The 22,058-nt window shown below is 38.6% G+C and overlaps 1 protein-coding gene across 7 annotated transcripts in view; it reads left to right on the forward strand.

The window, feature by feature from the left end:
* Prkdc (protein kinase, DNA-activated, catalytic subunit) overlaps positions 1 to 22,058 on the forward strand; it is a 166,097-nt gene that overhangs the window by 81,922 nt on the left and 62,117 nt on the right. For all 7 annotated transcript variants that reach the window (XM_021249006.2, XM_021248991.2, XM_021248992.2 and 4 more), the window contains 16 exons: positions 1,040 to 1,218; positions 3,239 to 3,407; positions 3,854 to 3,919; positions 4,827 to 4,899; positions 7,896 to 8,044; positions 8,561 to 8,698; positions 8,898 to 9,017; positions 12,042 to 12,185; positions 13,681 to 13,832; positions 14,448 to 14,579; positions 15,900 to 16,011; positions 17,889 to 18,013; positions 18,094 to 18,243; positions 18,423 to 18,596; positions 19,891 to 19,989; positions 20,974 to 21,181. In XM_021249006.2, the coding sequence (XP_021104665.2) occupies positions 1,040 to 1,218; positions 3,239 to 3,407; positions 3,854 to 3,919; positions 4,827 to 4,899; positions 7,896 to 8,044; positions 8,561 to 8,698; positions 8,898 to 9,017; positions 12,042 to 12,185; positions 13,681 to 13,832; positions 14,448 to 14,579; positions 15,900 to 16,011; positions 17,889 to 18,013; positions 18,094 to 18,243; positions 18,423 to 18,596; positions 19,891 to 19,989; positions 20,974 to 21,181 (2,190 nt within the window). The remainder of the gene's footprint in view (positions 1 to 1,039; positions 1,219 to 3,238; positions 3,408 to 3,853; positions 3,920 to 4,826; positions 4,900 to 7,895; positions 8,045 to 8,560; positions 8,699 to 8,897; positions 9,018 to 12,041; positions 12,186 to 13,680; positions 13,833 to 14,447; positions 14,580 to 15,899; positions 16,012 to 17,888; positions 18,014 to 18,093; positions 18,244 to 18,422; positions 18,597 to 19,890; positions 19,990 to 20,973; positions 21,182 to 22,058) is intronic.

Raw genomic sequence — 22,058 nt, forward strand, 5'->3', positions numbered from 1 at the left:
CAGAGACCTTTCCCTCTGCATTTGCTAACAATCTGTGGCAATATGGATCTGTACTAGTTTCCTGTGGCCACTGTAACAACTTACTGCTAACCTGACGGCTTAGAACAACAGACATTTATTCTCTCCCAGTTCTGGAGGCCAGAAATCTACAATTAGTTACGCTGGTCCAAAAATCATACTGTTGTCAGGCCACACTCCTCGTCTCTTGGAATAGCCTTTCTTCTAGCCTCAAGTGGCTGCAGCATTCCTGGGTTGTACCTAGACTGCTCCCATCTCTGCCTTCCTTGTCACATTGCCCTTTCCTTTTATCTAATCTCCCTGTACCTAAGGTTACATGTGATTTCCTTTAGAGCCTACCTGAACAATCAAAAACAATCTCCCCATCTGAAGGTCTTTAACTTAAGTCTTCAGAGTCCCTTTTCACTGTATGAGGAGGTTACATTCACCAGTTCTAGGGAGTAGGACATCTTTTGGATGTCTTTTGTGGACTGAAATGAGAGTATAATTCAGCCTCCCACAGAATCCTGTTGAGAGATAGCATAAATATCCAAATGGCACAGTGTTAATGTAACATTCAAAAGAGTTGAAAAATTTGTGTTTTAGTATGTTGAATTTTCACTTGCTGTTCCTATGCCTTCAGTAAGACTTTGTACAAATGTTGCATACTCAGGGCTTACTGTTCGGATATCACGTGGTTTTTATTTTTGTTTTTTTGTTTTTAGTACATATTTGCAGTGCATAATGATTACATTCACCATGGGGAGTTGGTACATGTACATAACACATCTCAATTCTTATTAGTTTCCCCTTCCCGTCTACTCCCCCATCAGGTGTTATTTTTGTTTCACCTTTATATATGATAAATCCATGTTGGATTGGAAACCCTAAACAATAGGGCACTCTCCTTTTGAAGTGATTTAGCTTCTTTTTTAAGATTATTTCTGATCTAAAGAACACTAAGTATTAAACTTGATATATTGAGTAAGATATTTTCCATGCTTAGTAAGACTAATGACAACTATTTGTTACCTTTTCAAAGCTAAACGAATCTACCTTTGACACTCAAATCACCAAGAAGATGGGCTATTACAAGGTGCTAGAAGTGATGTATTCTCGCCTTTCAAAAGATGATGTTCACTCTAAGGAATCTAAAATTAATCAAGTTTTCCATGGCTCCTGTGTTACAGAAGGAAATGAGCTTACAAAGACACTTGTTAAGTAAGATTTTACTTATTTTTACCTTATTTAATTTGTTAATACTTTTGGTACATATACTTTTATACATTTGTATAATGTGAATATATGTTTTACTTAAAAACTGAACTTTTTTTTTTTTGGTACCGGGGATTGAACTCGGGACGTTGCACTTTTGAAACAGGCACTGGAACCACTGAGCTACATCCCCGGCCCAAAACTGAACTTTTATAGTTTCTTTTTTTCTCATATACAAACTTCTTAGATTGACTTTAGTGTGTTATTGGACAAAGACGTTTTATCCCATATTTATCTTTTGTAAAGAATAAAACTCTTTAATTTCTTTCACTGTTTTTTCCTACCACTTTTTCCCCCTGATTGTCTTGATATATTTGTACCAGTGTGATTTATAATAAGAACCAATTTTATTTTTCCTATCATTTGAAATTTTTAAAATGGTATTTTTAACAGGTATTTTATAAAACACAGATTAATCAGTTTTCTCTAAAACCAGTCTTCTAATGAAGTTCTTCCAAGTAAGATAGACTTTCCTGTGTCATTTTTGTCTCCAAACTCATCATTACTCTTCTCTTACCCTAGTCCGTACTTGACCTTGTCCGTACTTGACCTTGTCCTAGTGAATGATGTCACTTTCTTTCCTCTCATTGCCTAATGCACAAGAGACTTGGGAATCAAAGTTCATTCTTCCTTCATCTGTATTTCTCCAACCTCTGCTAATACCCTGTCAGTTACCAATTTGCTAGATTTTATCCTTTCAGTGTTCCTGAAACCAGTTTCTATTCCCCTTCCCCTGGTTGTTCTAGCATGGGACTTCTTTGTGAGCCGTTACACGAATGTCCTTTAGAATTCTCTCTGTTCATAGGCTTAACCTCTTTTCCATGTCCCTACTGCTGCCAGAATGATAATGCAGCTGAAGTCTGAGTCTGATATTTTCATCTTTTTTGCCCATAGCCCTTCAATGACACCTGGACTTCAGTAACAGGGGTGGACAAAGTTTTTCTGTAAAGGGCCAAATATTTTTTTGGTTTGTGAGCCATATAATCTGTCACAACTACAACATTGTACTTCGAGTAAGCCATAAATAAAGCCTGTGTGAATGCACATGGCTATGTTCCAAGAAAACTTGTTTGAGAAGTAATTGGCTATTAAGTATAGTTTGTTGATCCTGTCCTGCAGGATGAAGTCCCCGCCCCTGAGCATGATGGGCAAGTTCTGCCAAGAACCTTCCTCTCACTTGCTGCCAGCCACTATTGCTTCCACCGCCTCCCAAAACACACCCAGTTCATCCTATGTTCTGGATGATTCTCTTCTCTGCTCATAATGCCTGTGTACATATCTATTCTGGCAAACTCTTTATTTTAAAACTCACTCAAGTTGGGCACTGTGGTGTATTTCTCATCTGTTAAGGAGACTGAGGCAGGGGGATCACTTGAGTCTAGGACTTCAAAGCCAGGCCAGAAAACAGGCAGACCTTGTCTTTCAAAGACAGTGAACAATTCAACTCTGACATTTTCTCTTAAATCTTTTGTTCTAAGCTCCTTAGATTAGACTGCTCTGTCGTCCTTGCTTCTCTCTCGTTACTTCTTGTACTTGTAGCTATGCTTAACACTCTGTGCTGAGATCCATATTTGTGGTCTGTGCTGTGAGATGGTGACATGCCCGTCTTTATATCCCAGTGCCCAGTGCTATGCTTGGCATAAAACTGACACTCGAGAGGTTGACCTGAATTAGATTCTATTGTCTGGCATTGCTGAGCTCAGGCATCAATTTTTCTTTTCTGTTTTCTTTTTCAGAACTGGGGATTGAACCCAGGGCCTTCACACTGAGCTATATCTCCAGCCTTTTATTTTGAGACAAGGTCTTGCTAAATTGTCCAGGCTGGGCTTTAACTTGTGATTCTCCTGCCTTAGCCTCCCAGAGTACTGGTGTGCCACCATACCTGTTCAAGCATTGATTTCCATATCAAGTACATCACATTAATTATAATTAATTACATTATTTGTAAACTTGGTCTGTTCTGCAGGTTGTGCCACGATGCATTTACAGAGAACATGGCAGGAGAGAACCAGTTACTGGAAAGGAGAAGACTTTATCATTGTGCTGCATATAACTGTGCCATTTCTGTTATCTGCTGTGTTTTCAATGAATTAAAATTTTACCAGGGTTTTCTGTTTAGTGAAAAGCCAGAAAAGGTAGGTCTCTCCAGAAGTGTTCACTACTGCTGTCATGGTAGGATTTCAAAAATTAGATTATGTAAATTGAAGTTATGTAATTTGTACCTTCTTATAATGTTAGATTTTTTTTAGTTCTGCACAAATATATTTTAAAGCTAATATGTTTATATATAAGTTATTAGGTAGAATTAATTCCATAGTTAGCATCAACAATAAGGATCTAGAACACCTGTAATCACAGCACTCTGGGAGGCTGAGGCAGGAGGATTTAAGTTCAAGCCCAGCCTGGGCAGCTTATCAACTTAGTAAGACCCAGTCTCAAAATAAAAAATTTTAAAGGGGGATGGTGATGTACCTTGGTGCAAAAGCTTTGGGGTCAGTCCCCAGTACCACAAAACAAAACAAAAACAAACAAAACAAGGACCTCTGCCATTCAAATATTTTCTGTGATTTTTTATTTATAGAACTTACTTATTTTTGAAAATCTGATAGACCTGAATCGCTGCTATATGTTTCCCATAGAAGTTGAGGTGAGTGAAATGTTTAATTTTACTTGTAAGTTGAAAACACCAAGTGCCGGGCTGGGGATTTAGCTCAGTGGTTCCGCCACCTGCCTTGCAAGCACAAGGTCCGAGTTCAATCCCCGGTATCAAAAAAAAAGCAAAAAACACCAAGTGCTCTTAGAGAAAAACATGTATTATATTGAACATGTGAAGTATTCAAATCTACTTTCAACCAAAAAAACTAGCAATTTTATGCTATTTCTATAAACTGGCAATTACAAAACCTATTTTCAGTTTGAGTTAAAATCTCAAGCAGCTACAAGGAAACTCATCAGAATTGGATTTTTCCTTCTCTTGACTTGTGAAGGAAAGACAGTGCCGGTACAAGAAGCCACTAGTCATATCCCAGAAAGCTTTTCATAAGGGACACCAAAGTATGTAATACACCTTTAATTCATATTTATATTTACTTTTACATTCTATGGTACACACACATATGTAGTAGATATTTTTGAATTGTTTAAAATTTGATAAGTTTTTAAAGAAATTAGTAATTTGGTTTTGCCGGGTTGTTACTAAAACAAAAAGCACGACCATGACTTGAACATATTTTATTGCCAATTCAGAGAGTCCAGGTGGTTGAGTATCAGATTGTTCCATCTCATTTCCCTTTGGGGTTGCTGTAGGTGATCCAGAAGTCTGTTTTTGAGACTTGTTTACGTGTCTTCTCATTTCCATGGGAGGGGGTGCTTCTGGTGCCCACGCGGCTCACCTTCTCTGCCCTAGGAGCTTGGGATGGCAGCCAGGGAGCTTCCTTCCGGGTTCTAGGACCTGCTGAGCTTCTCTGCCCTAGGAGCCTGGGATGGAGGTGGGGAGCTTCCTTCCAGGTGCTGGGCGAACGTATTTTAAATGGTGTATTTGCTTTGCCTAATAGGTTCCCATGGAAAGAAAAAAAAAGTACATTGAAATTAGGAAAGAAGTCAGAGAGGCTGCAAATGAGGATTCAGGTAGGACATTTTCAAAATGATTAGAAAGTTTCTAATTGTTGGTATTTATGTAAATAGAAAATATTTTAAATGTTCCAAAGCATTGAAAATGAGTTTTTAAAAGTTTTTAAAGTGGCAACTGGAATTATATTTTGAAAGAAATGTAATCAGCTAAGTTTAACTCTGTAAGGTCTCCAAGTGGCCAGATGGGCCAAGATGGGGTTGATGTTTCTTTGTTTTTATGTGGATTATGTTTATTACTTAGATATGTGTAAAAATCTGTATTAGAAACAAGTCCTATCCTGCAGTGACTCCCATCTCCCTCAGGACAGAGCTGCTCACGGCCTCTGACCTGCATGCCAGCCTCTCCTGCTGCCTTCCTCCTGCCCATGCTGCTTCAGCAGCACAGCCCCTGCCGGAGCCTTGTGAGCTCTGGACTTGCTTCGGACCCTGGCCATCTGTACTTGTTTCCCACTAATACTCCAGGACCAGACAGCAGCAAGCTTCATGACATTTTGTTTCAAATCAACCTGTGGAGGAGACTTTCCCTGGCCTCCCTATTTAAAATTAATCCACTACCTTGTGAAGTTCTCCTTACCTCATTTTTTTTTGCTTAACGTTTTTTGATAGCTCTATCACCATGTCTTGATTTGAGGAAAAAAGATTTGGACCAGTTTTCTGCACCCCTACCTTTTTTACATTAGCTATTTTTCAGTAATCACTTTTTTCCACATTTTTTTATGGGCAAAATTTTAATTGCAAAGAAATTCTGTTAAAAATTGGATCTAGTTATCAGAAAATGGACAGACATCCCCTGCTCCTGGGTAGGAAGGATTAATATAGTGAAAATGGCCATACTTCCAAAACTGCTATATAGATTCAATGCAATTCCAATTGAGATCCCACCAACATACTTCATAGACCTCAAGAAAAAAATCCAAAAATTCATTTGGAGCAAGAAGAGACCCAGAAGAGCAAAAGCAATTCTAGGTAACAGAGACATGGCAGAGGGTATCACAATCCCCAACCTGCAACTCTACTACAAAGCTACTGTGATAAAAACAGCATGGGACTGGCAAAGAAACAGACTTGAGGACCAGTGGAACAGATTAGAAGATGCAGAAACAACGCCAGACACACTCAGCCATCTCATCTTCGGCAAAGGAGCCAAACACCATCACTAGAGGAAAGATAGCCTCTTTAATAAATGGTGCTGGAAAAATTGGGCTTCAATTGCCAAAGATTAAAACTAGACCTATATCTCTCACCATGCACTAAACTAAAATCAAAATGGATTAAAGATCTAAATATTAAAATAGAAACTCTGAACCAGTTGGGACAGAGGTTAGGTAGAACCCTTGAAGACATCAGTGTAGGAAACGATTTTAAGAACAAAACCTCAGTTGCCCGTGAACTAGCACAAACAATCAACAAATGGAATCTCTTCTTATTAAAAAGCTTCTGCACAGCAAGAGAAACCACCAGCAGTGTGAAGAGACAATCCACAATGTGGGAAAAAATCTTCACCTGCTCTTCCTCAGACAAAGGTCTACTACCTCAAATCTGTAAAGAACTTAAAAAGGTCAGACCTCCCAAATTTAAAGACCCAATCCGAAAATGGGCATCTGAAATGAACAGATATTTCTCAGACAAGAAAGTAGAAACAGCAAATAAACACATGAAAAAATGTTCAACATCACTGGTCATTTGAAAGATGCAAATGAAAACAATGCTGAGATTCCACTTCACTCCAGAAAGAATGGCTGCTATCATGAAATCAATCAATAACAAATGCTGGCGGGGCTGCAGGGAAAGAGGAACCCTGCTCCACTGCTGGTGGGAGTGTAGACTGGTGCGAGCACTGTGGAAATCAGTATGGAGATCCCTCAAAGAACTAGGACTGGAAATCCCATTTGACCCCGCTATTCCCCTGCTGGGTATCTTCCCCAAAGAATTAAAAGAATCATACCACAGTGATATATGTGCACCCATGTTCATAGCAGCACAGTTTGTAATAGCTAAAACTTGGAAACAGCCCAGATGCCCATCAACTGGAGACTGGATAAAGAAAATGTGGTTTTTTTATAAAATGGAGTACTACTCAGCCATAAAAAATGAGAAATTAGAGGCATTTATAGCTAAGTGGATGCACATTGAGACAGTACTCTTAAGTGAAATAAATAGGACACACATGTATCAAAACCGAATAGTTTCTCTGGTGTGAGAAACTGAAAGTGTAAATAAGGACTAAATGTATAATAGGTAACGTAAAATAGGAAGAAAAGGGGCAAAGGGGAAGGAAGTGGGAGGGCTAAGGGAAAGGATAGAAGGGAATGGGATTAATATGAGAAAATGGAAAAATAGGAACAAAATTTTTGTAAATAGAGAGGGCTGGAGGGGTTGAAGAGAGGGCTGGGCAAGGGTGAAAATCAAGAACCAAGAGAGACTATGTAAAGGTGCAAATTTCCAATGATGAATGTCATTGTATTGTATACCTAAAATGTACCAATGATTAGAATGCATAATCGATAATGTAAAATAGGAAGAAAAGGTCCAAAGGGCTAGGGGTAGTGGGAGGCACAGGGGAAAGGAAAGAAGGGAAAGGAAAAAATGATGAGAAATGGAAAAAATGGAAATAAAGTCTTTGTAAATAGGGAAGGGTGGAGGGCGTGAAGGGAGGGCTAGGAATGGGGAAAAAATAAGAACCAAGATGGATTATATAAAGGTACAATTCCCAATGAGAAATGTAATTGTGTTGTGTACCTACAAGGTACCAAGAAAAGAATTTAATACAAGAAAAAAAATTGGATCTAGTTTAACTTCTTTGTCTATAACAGTAGAGTTACTGCTAGATAATGACAAAAGCAAAAAGAGATCTTTTCCTCATTTGTTAATCTGCCAGTGGGCTAAGAATCACAGGGTTGATGAAAGCCTTAGTTAAAAACATCCTTTAATTTTAATATTTAGAGAGATTAATCTCTTCCAGATTAAATACCTGCATTTTCTTTCTATTTTAGATGGTCCTCATTATATGTCTTCCTTGTCATACATGGCAGACAGTAGCCTGAGTGAGGAAATGAGTCAATTTGATTTCTCAACTGGAGTCCAGAGCTATTCATACAACTCCCAAGACCCTAAATCTACTGCTGGTCATTTTCGGCGACGGGTAATCACATTTCACATATTAAAAGAATATTGTTGGGGTTTGTAGAGAAGAGGGTCTGGGTCACAGCTATAGCCTGTCATTACTAGGGGAAGTCAGTTCTCTATTAGTCATCTTTGGAGAGTTAATCTTGACAATTTTCCAAGATCTAAGGTTCAGACTTTTATCCTGCTGACTCAGCAGATTTCCTTAACACAGGAAGGAAGTCAGGAGGCCAGGGGTCAAGGCAGAGAGATAATCTGGCTATAAGTGTAACCTCAGGGGAGTGACTGCACCGACAGTAGTGGGGATGAGTGACCTGAGGTGCTACCCCAGGGGAGTGGTTAAACAGATGGGATCTGGGAGAGAATATGTACCTGGAAATGTAAGAAAAACTTGGAAGTCCTATTTACTTCTTAGTTGTTTACTAAGAAAATATATCCAAGTGAATTTGATTATTATTACCAAATTTTCGAGCACCTTATGTCCACTGATGTTTAAAAGTACACCTCACATCATTCAATTCTTCCCTTTCCGCAGGAACGTCAAGACACTAAGATCCAAGAGGATATCTTGGAGTTAGAGATGGATGAGCTCAATCAACATGAATGTATGGCAACCATGACAGCCCTGATTAAACACATGCAGAGAAATCTGAGCTCACCCAAAGGCGAAGAGGTGTTTTTTTTACTAATGTACTGTCTGTGGTGATATTATTTATTGATGTCATATTGAGAAGGAAATTTTCATGTTGAAGACTAAACTGCACTGCCTGTCAAACATTTTTGCTGTCCATGTCTTAATTTGTCATTTTCTTATATCAAAATGTGAGATTCTTTTATTCCACTTTTTAAGGTAGTTTTGTGTTTTATTTCAGAGTTCAGTGCCAAAAGATCTTCCTCCTTGGATGAAGTTTCTTCATGACAAACTAGGAAATCCAGCGGTACCATTAAATATTCGTCTCTTCTTAGCCAAGCTTATTATTAATACAGAAGAGGTAAATAAATTATTTCTTTAATAATTATTATAGTTCTATGCATCTGCTTTAAAAAATACCAAGTAAAATAAGCTGTAAAGGGAAAGAGTATGGCATCTTTATTCTGGTAATAAGTTAGCAAATTATATTTATCTACTTGTTCAACACTTTTTTTCTTAAACATGTAAATTAACCTCTATTTTTTTGTTTGTTTGTTTTCTTGTACCAGGAATCAAACTCAGGACCTTTCACTTTCGAGGCAGGTGCCGGAACCACTGAGCTAAATCTCCGGCCCCATCCTCTATTGAATTAGAAATGAACTTTGCATAGAGTATATATGGCAACTTTCTTAAAGCTTTTGTTTGTTTTTTTTTTTTTGGTACCAGGGATCAAATTCAGGTCCTTGCGCTTGCAGGGCAGGCGGTGAAACCACTGAACTAGATCCCCAGCCCAACTTTCTTAAAGCTTAAGGCTTTCTTAAGACTTCTCTGTTTATAATAGCATAACAATGGGTGAAGACATTTTTGTTAAAATGTATGAAAAATAGCTGTATGAAAAATAGCTGATTTTCTCTTAGGTACCATGTTTTCCCAGAAATAAGAGCTAGCTGGAAAAGTCAGCCTTGAAAACGAGATATCAAACCTGCCTTACAGAGTAGCCACTGAGCACGAGAACAGTGATGGCAGTTAAGGCAAGGATAGGCTGATTGGGGGCTGGCATTTTTTCCAAGCCTGATTATTTTCTGGCTAACTCTTATTTTCAGGGAAAGTATATTAGTTTACATATAGCACACACCAGGGGAGAGTTAAGTAGATTTTGGAGAGGGCCCTTGAGCTAAGCGTGGTTAAGTGCATTGGGAGTTTGTGTTCTGTGTAGAAGTAGTTGTCTGAGCAGAAATGACCCCTGAGAGAGCCAGTATGTCTGTACTGATCACATGGACTATGGGGGCCTGGTCTAGAGGAGAGACATTCAAGGGACTGGTAAGGTGGGCCGGCCACCAGGGCCCTTCCAGTGAGTCTGGCTCATTTGTTGAGTAGCAGGGAGCCACTGAAGCCCTCTAGGTAGAGAGGTGACAGTAGGAGATTTGTCCAGTAGCATCTCTCTAGGCAATTTTGCAGATGTAAGTAGAGAGGCTGCCAGGGGCTGTGGCAAGGAATGCTTTCCTTTGGTTCTTGCTAGAGTTTTAGTTCCTGAGGGTCACAGGTATAAACAACAGGGCTTAAACAATAGTTCTGTAGACCAGAAGTCTGAGATCCAGGTATCATGGGCATTCTTTCCTCTTTTTTTTTTTTGGTACCGGGGATCGAACTCTGGACCTTGTGCTTTCTAGGCAGGCGCCAGAACCACTGAGCTAAATCCTCAGCCTGGCATTCTTTCTATATGAGTGCTTTTAGGGGATGTCTGATCCCAGACTCTCCCCACTTCTGTTAACTTCAGGCATTTGGGCATGTGGGTAGCATTCTTGTTTTCATGGTGTCTTCCCCCATGCATTTCTCTGTGTCCAAATTTCCCCTTTTTATAAGAATACCTACATATATGTATTGGATTAGGACCCACCCTAATGACCTTATTTTAACTTATTTACCTCTGTAGAATCCTGTCTCTAGTTGAATGTGGTGGCACATATCTCAGATCCCAACTACTCTGGAGGCTGAGGCAGGAGGATTGCAAGTTTGAGGCCAGCCTGGATAACTTAGTGAGACCCTGTCTCAAAATCAGAAAAGTAGTAATATTAAAAAGGAATCAGGATGTAGCTCAGTGATAGAGTGAGCATTTGCCTAGCATGCATAAGGCTCTGTGTTCAATCGCCAGTACTACAAAAACTGCCTCCAAAAAAAGTCACATTCTGAGACTTTATGTGGAGGACATACCTTTTTTGGGGACACAGTTCATTCCATAACATTTAGGGGCACAGTATGATTTCTAGTTCATGTGCCTCCTAGTACTGACTTGACAGCTATTGAAAAGGAGCTGGATGTTTTTTGGATAATCTCTCAGTGGGCCTGGACATGGGAGGTTGGCTGACAGGGAAGTCTGATGCACTTGGTGTGCACATGTGGGTGTGAAGCTTCTCTAGGTCATCCTTGGGTCACATCATGGAGCTATGTATGTACCTGAAGCCTGTTGTGTCAGGGAAATGGTTCCCAAAAGGCAGTGTTCTAAACAGTCTTTGTCTTATGGAATAAAAGACTTATATAAAAGAACTTATATTTATAAAAGAACTTATATTTTCATTTATTTTTAACATTTTAAGTATTTGTTATAGTTTAATAACATAGTAAAGAAGTCTATATATGCTATTTATAAATAAGACTGTATAGACCTACACAGAGTGTGCTGATTTTTTTGTTCTTACAGGTGATGATCAAAAAAATATGTGGGATCCCACAGATTAAGCTATGAGAGTAGATGAGAAATCCCCTAGAAAATGTATTTGAGAAAGAAAGTGTGGAAAGGTTAAGAAGGAAGATAGCTTGGATTATAATGTTTAGTCTTGCTTTCCAAGCTCATTCTAAAAACAAAAAGAAAAAAACTGAAGTGACATTCTCCTGCAATCCCTAAAGTGAATTCAATGGAATTTAGTACATGGATACCATCTTATTTAGATTTCAGAGATCTTAAGCATGTGAAGTTTATAAAAGAATGACTTCTAACATAGGAACAAATGAAAAAATTTAGGCTCATGTGCCTACCTGATTTTTATAGCCTTATTTTTCACATTTCTTATGGATTTGTATAAAGTAAAAGAATTTTCTATAGATAACTTATTACTCAGGTGGGACAGAGAGGGTTTATATAGAATACTTTGAATCTATTTTAAGTTTAGGACAAGTCATAAAATTTTAGCTAATAGAGGATATATTTCTGTATTAATATTTTGGTGGTTTGGGGGTTTTTTGGGGGGGGGGTACCGGGATTTGAACTCAGTACCTTGCGCTTGGGAGGCAGGCAGTGGAACCACTGAGCTAAATTCCCGGCCCTGTATTAATATTTTTTTGATTCAGAATGATTCTTCCATATTTGACTTTTTAAATTCTGTTTTAGGTCTTTCGTCCTTATGCAAAGCACTGGCTTGGCCCCTTGCTGCACCTGGCAGTTGCTGAAAACAGTGGGGGAGAAGGAATTCACTACATGGTGGTTGAGATAGTGGCTACTGTTCTTTCATGGACAGGCGTGGCTACCCCTACAGTAAGGAATGATGTATCTATTATGTAGTAGGTTATTCCTTTGCTGATACCCCAGACAGAATAGGGCAGCTGATTTACTGTTCTTAATGATGGAGTCACTGTTTTGCAGTAGTTGTTATATGGCTGTGCTGCTCCTCTGCTACATGGCTCACACTGCTTGCATTTGTTTTCTTTTACCTGTTTTTGATAATTCCTCTAACCTTGCTTGTCAGGTGTGTGTTTCTTTTTTGTTGCCATTATTTGTTAGGAGCTTAGAAACTAGATAATAGATGTACTGAAATTATGTGTAAAATAGATCTTAATAGATCCTGGATGTGAGGTTCTGAAGACTTCTGTGGTGACTGAAGTCTGAATTTTTTACCTTTCTTTACCGGTTTATTTACTCCCAGAGCATTGGCTGTCATCTGTGATTGTAGCAATTGCTAAGTAACTATCATATGACTGCCAATTGTGCACTGAGCAGGCATGCCATCTACCCAAATAGATTTATGTGTATTGGAACTTTGCCTGTTCATTTAACACCAGGAACTCTGACAGTGTACAAAGGTCTTTATAGGACATTGTGTGCATAGTCCATATTAAACATAATATAGATATGTGTAACTTTTTAATGCATTTGTTTCTGGATGTGTCTGTCATTTATTTCACAAAACCAAATCTAGATTTCTTAGTCTTTTTTTACTTATTAATACATATTGATTATACAGATAAATGGGTTTCATTTTCGCAGATTTATAAATGTACATAACATATTTAATCGTTTTCCCTCATTACCTCTTTGCCCCACCCTTTTTGGGGGGATGGTGTTCAATATGTATAATATATTTTGATCATTTGTTTTTGTTCTTTTGAGATGATCTTGCTTTTTATCCCAGACTGGCCTCCAATTTGTGATCCTTCTACCTAAGCCTCCAAAGTGTCAGTGTTGCACCATGCACCGCCATGCCTCCCTAATTTCTTTGTCTTCATGTGATAAAATAATTTATAGTCTAGTAACATGGAAAAAATAAGAAAAATATGGGCCAGGGATTTAGCTCAGTGATTCCACCGCCTGCCTCGCAAGCGCAAGGTCCCAAGTTCTATCCCCAGTACCATAAATAAATAAGTAAGTAAGTAAGTAAGAAAAATAAATCCTGGGTTCTGGTGGGAACAGGTCTTCCTGGGGTTTTTTCCTGCCCCATTGTAGGGCTCAGCAGAGACTCTTGAAGAAGCTTCAGATAAAGGGACCTAGGAAAAGAGGTTCTGGCCTAGGAGACAGATAGGCAAAGAACAGGCTAGCCAGGGTGAGTGCCCTTGCAGGTCCCTCAGACACCGCAATGTGTAGGCTGTGCCCAAGTCTGTGCGGAGTCAATGTCCGCCACAGCCTGCCAGGGAAGGTCAGTGGTTGGCCCTAAAAAATTAGCAAATACTAGGTTTCTTTTAGAAATAAACTTTTGGGTTAAAAGATGCTACAATGGAATACTTCATGTTAATACAAAATTTCTGTGCCTTTTCAGGGGGTCCCTAAAGATGAAGTGTTAGCAAATCGATTGCTTCATTTCCTAATGAAACATGTCTTCCATTCTAAAAGAGCTGTGTTTAGACACAACCTTGAAATTATAAAAACCCTTGTTGAATGCTGGAAGGATTGCCTCTCCATCCCATATAGGTATACATTTACTAATTTTTGCAGTATTGTTTAGAAATTTAGATTAAAATGAAGCATGTTGTGAATGGTGGTTGCAACAAAATGTAATTACATAAAATGATAGAATAAGGAACATTGTTTGAAATAGAGTTCATTTATAAGGGGATAAAACCAGTCTTCAGAGTTTGATGCCAGAAATGGGTCTAGGTGGACAGTGCCTCCAGTATGTCCCTCGGCTCAGCTCCAACTGTGCCTATACCATACTGGGCAGTTGGGGTGCACTCTTCCCTGGATGGCCTCACCTCAGGGGTGTCCTGTAAGGACTTTTGTTTGATTCATTTTAGCATAGCCTGAGGAAAGCTAAAATTTAACACTCAAAAAAAGTTTCATTGTCAACTAACAAAGGATTTGGGCAGATATTTAAAATATAAGAAATATAAAACTCCCTATGTTACAAACTACATTGACCCAGACGTGAACAAGGGGGAGTTAGCAAGAAGAGTCTTGGGTATGGAAAGAAAAAAGTATTCCTTACACTTTTAGCTGAAAGGTAGCTTTAGAAAATACTGTATTTGTCTTACTGCTTCTCATTTCATTGAATGACAATTTATTTTCTCTTTTGTTCTTATGTTTCAGGTTAATATTTGAAAAGTTTTCCAGTCGAGATCCTAATTCTAAGGACAATTCTGTAGGGATTCAATTATTAGGAATTGTAATGGCCAATAGCTTGCCTCCCTATGACCCAAAATGTGGCATAGAGAGTACTAAGTAAGTGTCATATTTTTTGCTTTGCTCTTTTTAAGCTAATGTCTACCTGTATTGGACTGGCAGAGTAGAGCACGGTTCAATGTTAATACATTTAAGGACTAGAAGAATATGTTAGAAATTTTTTTTCTGTTTTGTTTTTGTGATACTGAGGACTGAATCCAAGGAACAGTGAACTACTTCCCCAACACCTCTCTCCCTCTCTCCCTCCCTCCCTCTCTCTCTGCCTCTCCCATCATCTCACCTAAGCTCACCTAAGTTGCCCAGGTTGGTCTTCAACTTGGCAATCCTCCTGCCTATGCCTCCTGAATAGCTGGGATTATAGGTGTACACTACTACTCTTGGTTTTAAAATCTTTCTACCTAACATTAAAGGCTTTGTTTAGAGGTCATTTGAGAGAAGTAATATATCTAGAGTGAATAAGCAATGTAGGTTTTTAAAATTAGCACTTTTTTAATGTATGTGTTATCAGGTAAGAGGTGTTAGATTCAGTTTCCTCCAGTCTTCTCCGCCCCAATCCCAACCTGTCCTTCCCTGAGCCAAGATATTTACTTCTTCAGGATGGGGTGGACATGATTTGTGAAGAGAAGAATCTCTACAGATTTAGTTTAAAACATCACAGAAGGTATTTCCTCCTACTACTACAGTATTTAGAATTTTGAAGTCAGTATTCACACCATGTTTGCTGTGTAGGCTTCAGCCCTTCCCTTCGGACTTCCTCACCTCAGCAGGGTGATGTCAATCACTGGGGTTGACTCTCCTTATTGGCCTCCTAAAACCAGTCACTAGCTGCTGGTATCATAGACAACATGTGGCCTGAGGGCTGAAACAGTGGTAGCTCAGCACATTGAGGTGGGAACCGGCTCACTTGTAGACCATGTTTGTTACCTTGTTGAGCTTCCAGCCTCACAGTCTCTGAAGGTTGACAGTGAATGTGTCGCTGCCCAAGGAGTCTTCTCACAGAGTCTGAGCCTTCTCTTTCCCATCATCATACTGTCTTTGTCCTGTCATAGCCGATGGCTTTAGAAAGGGAGTCAGTACCTTGCTGGCAGTCTTGGATAGTCGCTGTGTCCTTCATTGTGGTTTTCTCTGGTGTTCAGCAGAGGGTTTTACTCTATCCACAGAGGTCCCCTAGGATAAGACAGTGGACTTTCTTAGAGACATAGTCATACCACGTAGTCATTTAACCAACTTGTGTTTCTTTTAGGTGCATATTTTCTCAGTTTTGCTATTAATATGTATGAGGAGGAGGACTGTTATATTTTTATGTCAAATGTCAGAATGGATTAGTTTATGCATATTTGTTTTTGGTATTTGTTGTAGATACTTTCAAGCTTTGGTCAATAACATGTCCTTTGTAAAATATAAAGAGGTTTATGCTGCAGCTGCAGAAGTTCTAGGACTTATTCTTCATTATGTTACTAAGAAAAAAAATGTAAGTGTGTAAAAAAATTCTAAATGCTTTACATTTGCATGTATTTTTTATATGCTGTTTCAGACAAACTGGGCATCTATTAATTTATATATTAATAAAGTATGTTCATTAAATTTTTATTGTCTTTCCTATTATATACCAGATACAATGCTCAGTTTTTTTTAAAAGGACATAAGACTTTTAAACACCAGAAATCTTGGCAAACATTTAAAAATTGGCATCGTGTGTGTGTGTGTGTGTGTGTGTGTGTGTGTGTGTCTGTGTGTGTTTAGTACTGAGGATCAGATCCAGGGACTTGAGCATGCTAGGCAAGTGCAAGCACTCCATCACTGCGTACATTCCTAGCCCTATAACTGACTTTATTTTAAAAATCAAGATGATAGTGTTGAACCAGCTTTGATTCATTTCACTTTATTTCCTTTTGGAGAAAATTATCTTGGTGTATAGCTATTGCGGTTAGGACTAAATTGTTGGGGCCAAATCCTCTACTTCCAGTTTCCACATTAATAAAGCTGTTGAACAGGGTGGTACTTCATGAGGGACCTTTCTTAGTCTTGTATGCCTGCAGGCTTTATGAGACTATGATGACAACCTTGAGTATTTTAGTGTGGCACATGTTCAGATTACTTTGTTGCTAAGTAAAAGTTACCTATCAGAGAGGTGTATATGACTGCATGGGCCCATATATGGCGACTATATGCTGTAACTTAACTGAGTAGTGGGCAGAGAGGCTTTCTATACTATATGGTATCCTCTCATGTTAACATAGTGCTGCTGCTGCTGCTAGGAGCACAGCTCTGTGGAAAAGCACTTGCATAGTTTGCATGAGGTCTGGGTTCCATCCCCACCACCAGAAAAAACAAACAAACAAAAGATGCTGTTGTCTTCCCAGGTGGCACAGGCAGCCATTGCTTCCAGGACATTCTCTTGGCTTTCTTCCCATTTCTTTGGTAGTTTCTTTTCTCGTTCCTTAACTGCCTTTCCTCATTTTGGTCTTTTATTTTACTGCTCTCCTGCCCAACTCATCCAGCCTCAAGGCTTTAAAAGCTATCCTTATATCTGTGATTCCAAAGTTTGTATCTTGGTCCAGCAGGATGGAGTCCAGGCCATGGGTGATGTTGGGCTGGGTGAGGAGAGGCTTAGGAAATCCCAGGTGATCCTAAGTGGATACCAAGGAACCTAACTCAGAAAACTAAATCCATTTTCCTGACCACAGATTTATTTGGATTTAGAATAAAATTAAATAAATCAAGGATGTAAGATCAGACTTCAGTTATAATTTATTTTAGAGGTAACCAGCTTTTTTGTGTATGTGCTAAGGATTGAACATAGCGCTTGCCTCTGAGCTACATCCCCAGCTTTTTTTTTTTTTCTTTAAATTTTTGAAACAGCCTCACTTAGTTGCCCAGGCTGGCCTTGAACTTGTAATCCTCCTGCTTCACCCTCCCAAGTAGCAACAGTTACTAAATGTGCACCACTGTACCTAGTTACCAGGTATTTTTGTGTCTTAAACTATATTTAAGTCATATTAAAAGGGAACTAATTTTTAGTTTAGCTTCTCAAAGGATTTGTTTGCAATGTTTCTGTGTCTGAAGGAAGCACATGACATCAGCTCTCAGCACATTTCCTGTGATGTGGCACTGTTTGCTGACCCTCACAGGAACTCAAGGATACCAACCCTCAGAGGTATTCAGTAGTTACTGCAAACTGGTAGCCATTCCCAACACTTCTCGTTTCATCATCTTTGTGAACTTTGTTATAGGTGATAACATTGGATACCTTCCCTGAGTTCACTTAACTAGTCAAGGTAAACCTTTTTCTAGTACTTAACATAAGTTTCCACTTTTGTTTATTTGAAAAGAAACTTTATTTTTCAGATACTGGAGGAATCAGTCTGTGAACTGGTTGTAAAACAATTGAGGCAACATCAGAATACAATGGAGGACAAATTTATCGTGTGCTTGAACAAAGCAGTGAAGAGCTTTCCTCCCCTGGCAGACAGGTACGGGGCACCGGGTGGCTCTGGCAGGAGGAGATACCCAGGTTGTCAGTGGTCTTCTCACCAGGCGTCCCACCACTTAGGTTTTTGAATGCAGTGTTCTTTCTGCTGCCAAAATTTCATGGAGTGATGAAGACACTTTGTCTGGAGGTGATACTTTCTCGTGCAGAGGAAATATCAGACCTGTACTTGCAGTTAAAGAGCAAGGACTTTATTCAAGTCATGAGACATAGGTGAGTGAACAACATCAAAGTACTGTAAGAAAAAATGTAATTTTTCTATGTATATTGTTATGTATTATAACAAAATTTGAAACTACAGAACAGAAAAAAGAAAATGTTGCTTGACATACTTTGGATATATGAAATAGAAATTACTCAATTTGTGTTTTCAAAAATTTCTTGTATCATAGAGATGATGAAAGACAAAAAGTGTGTTTGGACATAATTTATAAGATGATGTCAAAATTAAAACCAATAGAACTCCGAGAACTTCTGAACGCTATCGTAGAATTCGTTTCCCATCCTTCTCCAATGTGCAGGGAACAAATGTATAACATTCTTATGTGGATTTATGATAATTACAGGTAAGCTATAAGTGGACATTTTATATTATTTTAGTGATTATTTGGGTACCTTTCATAATCTGGGACATAATAAAACATTTTTTACCATATGATTAATAACTAAAATAAATTTATTTCAGTATATTGAATTATATCTTTATTTTAGTCATTTAGCATATAGGAAATATTCAGAAAGTGAAATTATTGGTTGAGTTATAAGTATATGAGTGTCACTGGGCATGGTGATGCACGCCTGTAATCCCAGCACTCAGGAGGCTGAGCCAAGAGGATTGTTGCAAGTTCAAGGCCAGATTGGGCAACATAGTGAGTTCAAGACCAGCCTGGACTACAGTGAGAGACTGTCTCAAAAAACCAAAAAATAAACAAGCAAACAAAAGGATTATATAAATGTCCTCTTATAAATCTTGTTTTTCTTGTTACCCCTATAAGATCTGACAAGTTTAAGAAGTGTCCCTGAATGGAACAAAGCTCCCAGCTGTGGGCTCTTCTGCAGAGTGGGGTGGCCCTTATTCTATATAAAAGGAGGTATAGTGTCTTAAGCTCAGTCAGCTCAAGGTCAAGTTAGCTTGTTTGTTCTTGTCAGTCACATCACCAAGCTCTATCCACAGTTACTTTACTTATTTCGCCTATCTTATATTTGTGTGTGTGGGAAACAAAGGCCCAGCCTTCATTTCAAGCTTACACAATCTTTTTGGATCAGGGTATTGGCTGTTTCTGCACCCTCTTCCCCACCCACCTTTACACATGTACACAGCTTTTTGATTTCTGCAATTTGTGAAATATGTGCTCTTTCTTCAGCTTAAGTTCTTTACCTAAATGCATGCCCTCAAAATCTCTCTCTTTAGGATTGCTTTCCAGGACACCAAAATCCCCCTTTTAGTCAGAAAGTCCCTGTATGAATCTGAAAAATTTGAAATCATCCCTACCCCCTCGCTCAAATGTACCTCCACATATTTATACAAGATTTTGTGTTGTATAACTCTAAATACCCTATTACTTAGCAGTTCCACTCATAGGTATACACTCAAGAGAGATGTGAACATATGCCCCCAGGAAGTCTCATCCCTTGGGCATGTCCTGCCCTTACCAAGCCCTCTCCTAGCAGGCCAAGGAACACTGAAAGGGAGGTCTGAGACTTGGACACACAACACCAGCAGGCCTGCAGTACTCTTGGGTGTTACAGTCCAAAGGAAAAGCCAGGCTTTTTACTTTAATTCTAGACACTGATTAGGGTTGAATAGAAAGGCTAGGACAGAGTATTAATATTTTGTCATTTTGTTATTTTTTCAAACAGAGATCCAGAAAGTCAAAAGGATGATGACTCCCAGGAAATATTTAGATTGGCAAAAGATGTGCTGATTCAAGGCTTGATCGATGAGAACCTTGGGCTTCAGTATGTGCTCCTCCCAGGATAATTGGGCCAAGCCAATTAAGTTTTAGGGATATTGCTTTCTAGAATAGCTTCAAGTATTTTCAGTAGTTTTGGAAATGTATTTGTAGTATTAGCATTTTCCGTGCCTCCTGCATTTCATGTTTAGTAAAAATATATTTAAAATCATAGTCAACACTATGAAGGGTAAGACTTAAAAATGTTTGTATTAGCTACTTTACTAGTTACTTTAACATAAAACTTGAAAAAGGTGTAAGGACAAAGCACTATCTGCTAGTGCAGTGAGTTAAAAAGTGGTTTACAATGAAAAGAAAATCAGTAATGATCTGTTTCCTTTAACAGAAATAGTTGAGATTATACTGTTTATTAATATTGAAGTGTTTAAAACATTAGAGATAGAAAATCTTAATGCAGCTCTATATGGAAGTATGGATGATGATTTTTGTTCTCTAAACTGCCTGTTCTAACTCAGTTGTATCAATGTCTTATCAAGTACAATTATGTAAGAAAAGGTATAAACTTACTGTACAATTTGATATAATTTATTTTTTCATTCTATAATTTTAAATTCACTGGGCTTTTAAAATATGTTCATAAATATTCAAATTAAAGTATAAACCTATTTAATTTCAGTTTTAAATATTTTTAGGAGTAATTTTTAGAATGCATTGCAAAGCAGTGAAGGATATGTATTTTTTCAGTTTCAAAATTGCTGTATACTCACTAAAAACTTAGAGATGAGAAAAGAAAATCATCCAGTTTCTTATCTTTTGCTAAATATGCTACATTTGGAGGATCTCCCCCTTCTTTAAAGCAAATTACTTTTCATAAGGCATATTATACCCGTTACACAGTTTTGGATGTGGTTTCCCTTTCGGTGAAGCTTTCTGGGGGTAGGAAGCTATGCCTTACCCACAGGATACCTTGTGCAGCACTCTCTTTCGTGTTTAAGCATGTGCATGTGCTTTCTTCCTCCCTGCTTTTCAGATTAATCATTCGGAATTTCTGGAGCCATGAAACCAGGTTACCTTCAAATACACTGGACCGACTGTTGGCACTAAATTCCTTATATTCTCCTAAGATAGAAGGCCACTTTTTAAGTTTAGCAACAAATTTTCTGCTTGAAATGACCAGCATGAGCCCAGATTACCCAAACCTCATGTTTGAGCACCCTCTGTCAGAGTGTGAATTTCAGGTGAAGTAATTGTCTATCATGATTAATCTTATACACTTTTCTTGTTTGTTGATGAACATCTTCTATTAGCATTAAACTTCAGTCTTAATTGTCTTGGAATGTGCATGCATTCCTTTCTGAGACTCTTGGATGTGCTGTATCCCTCCTCTGGGAGGCTTTCACTCTTTATTCTCTCAGATTCCATTTAGATTTGTTCCCCTCCCATTACTTCTCCTGACTGGGAGATTCCAACTTTGTGATTTGTTATGGCAGCTATAATAGTCACAGTGCTCTACACCTTGATAGACACTCCTTGTGGGCAGGGCTGATTGTGTCCAGTTTATACTGACCTTCCTAGTACTAGGTAAGGATCCTTAGCCAAAATGCTTGGGGCCGGAAGTGGTTTGGATTTCCAATATTTTTGCATACTGAAATATTCCCATATATGTAATGAGATATCCTGGGGAGGAGACCCAGGTGTAAAAACAAGATTTAATTCATGTATAACTTTTTCTTTCTTTTTTTGAGACAGGGGTCTTGCTATGTAGTTCAAGCTGGCCTTGAACTCACTGTGTAGCCCAGGCTAACTGTTAGCTATCCTCCTGCCTAAATGTAATCCAAGTGCTAAGATTACAGGCTTGCACCTCTATACTTCATATACACTTTATACCTATAGCCTGGATATAAATTTATACAGTATTTTTTAGTGGGTCTGCATTTTAACTGCAGCCTGTCACAGGAAGCATCATGTAGCTGCTTTAGAAATTTCAGGTTTGTAGCAGTCTGGATTTTGGATCTTCAGATTAGGGATGCTCTACCTGTGCCTGTCGTGAGCTTAGCATAGATGAGTTCACAGGAGAGCCACATTGTATGATTGTAGCAGGTGTGAAGTAGTGCC

This window comes from Heterocephalus glaber, unplaced genomic scaffold (assembly GCF_053883595.1).
Source record: "Heterocephalus glaber isolate CG9 unplaced genomic scaffold, H.glaber_assembly_v1.0 deba00000281, whole genome shotgun sequence".
Taxonomy (NCBI): domain Eukaryota; kingdom Metazoa; phylum Chordata; class Mammalia; order Rodentia; family Bathyergidae; genus Heterocephalus; species Heterocephalus glaber.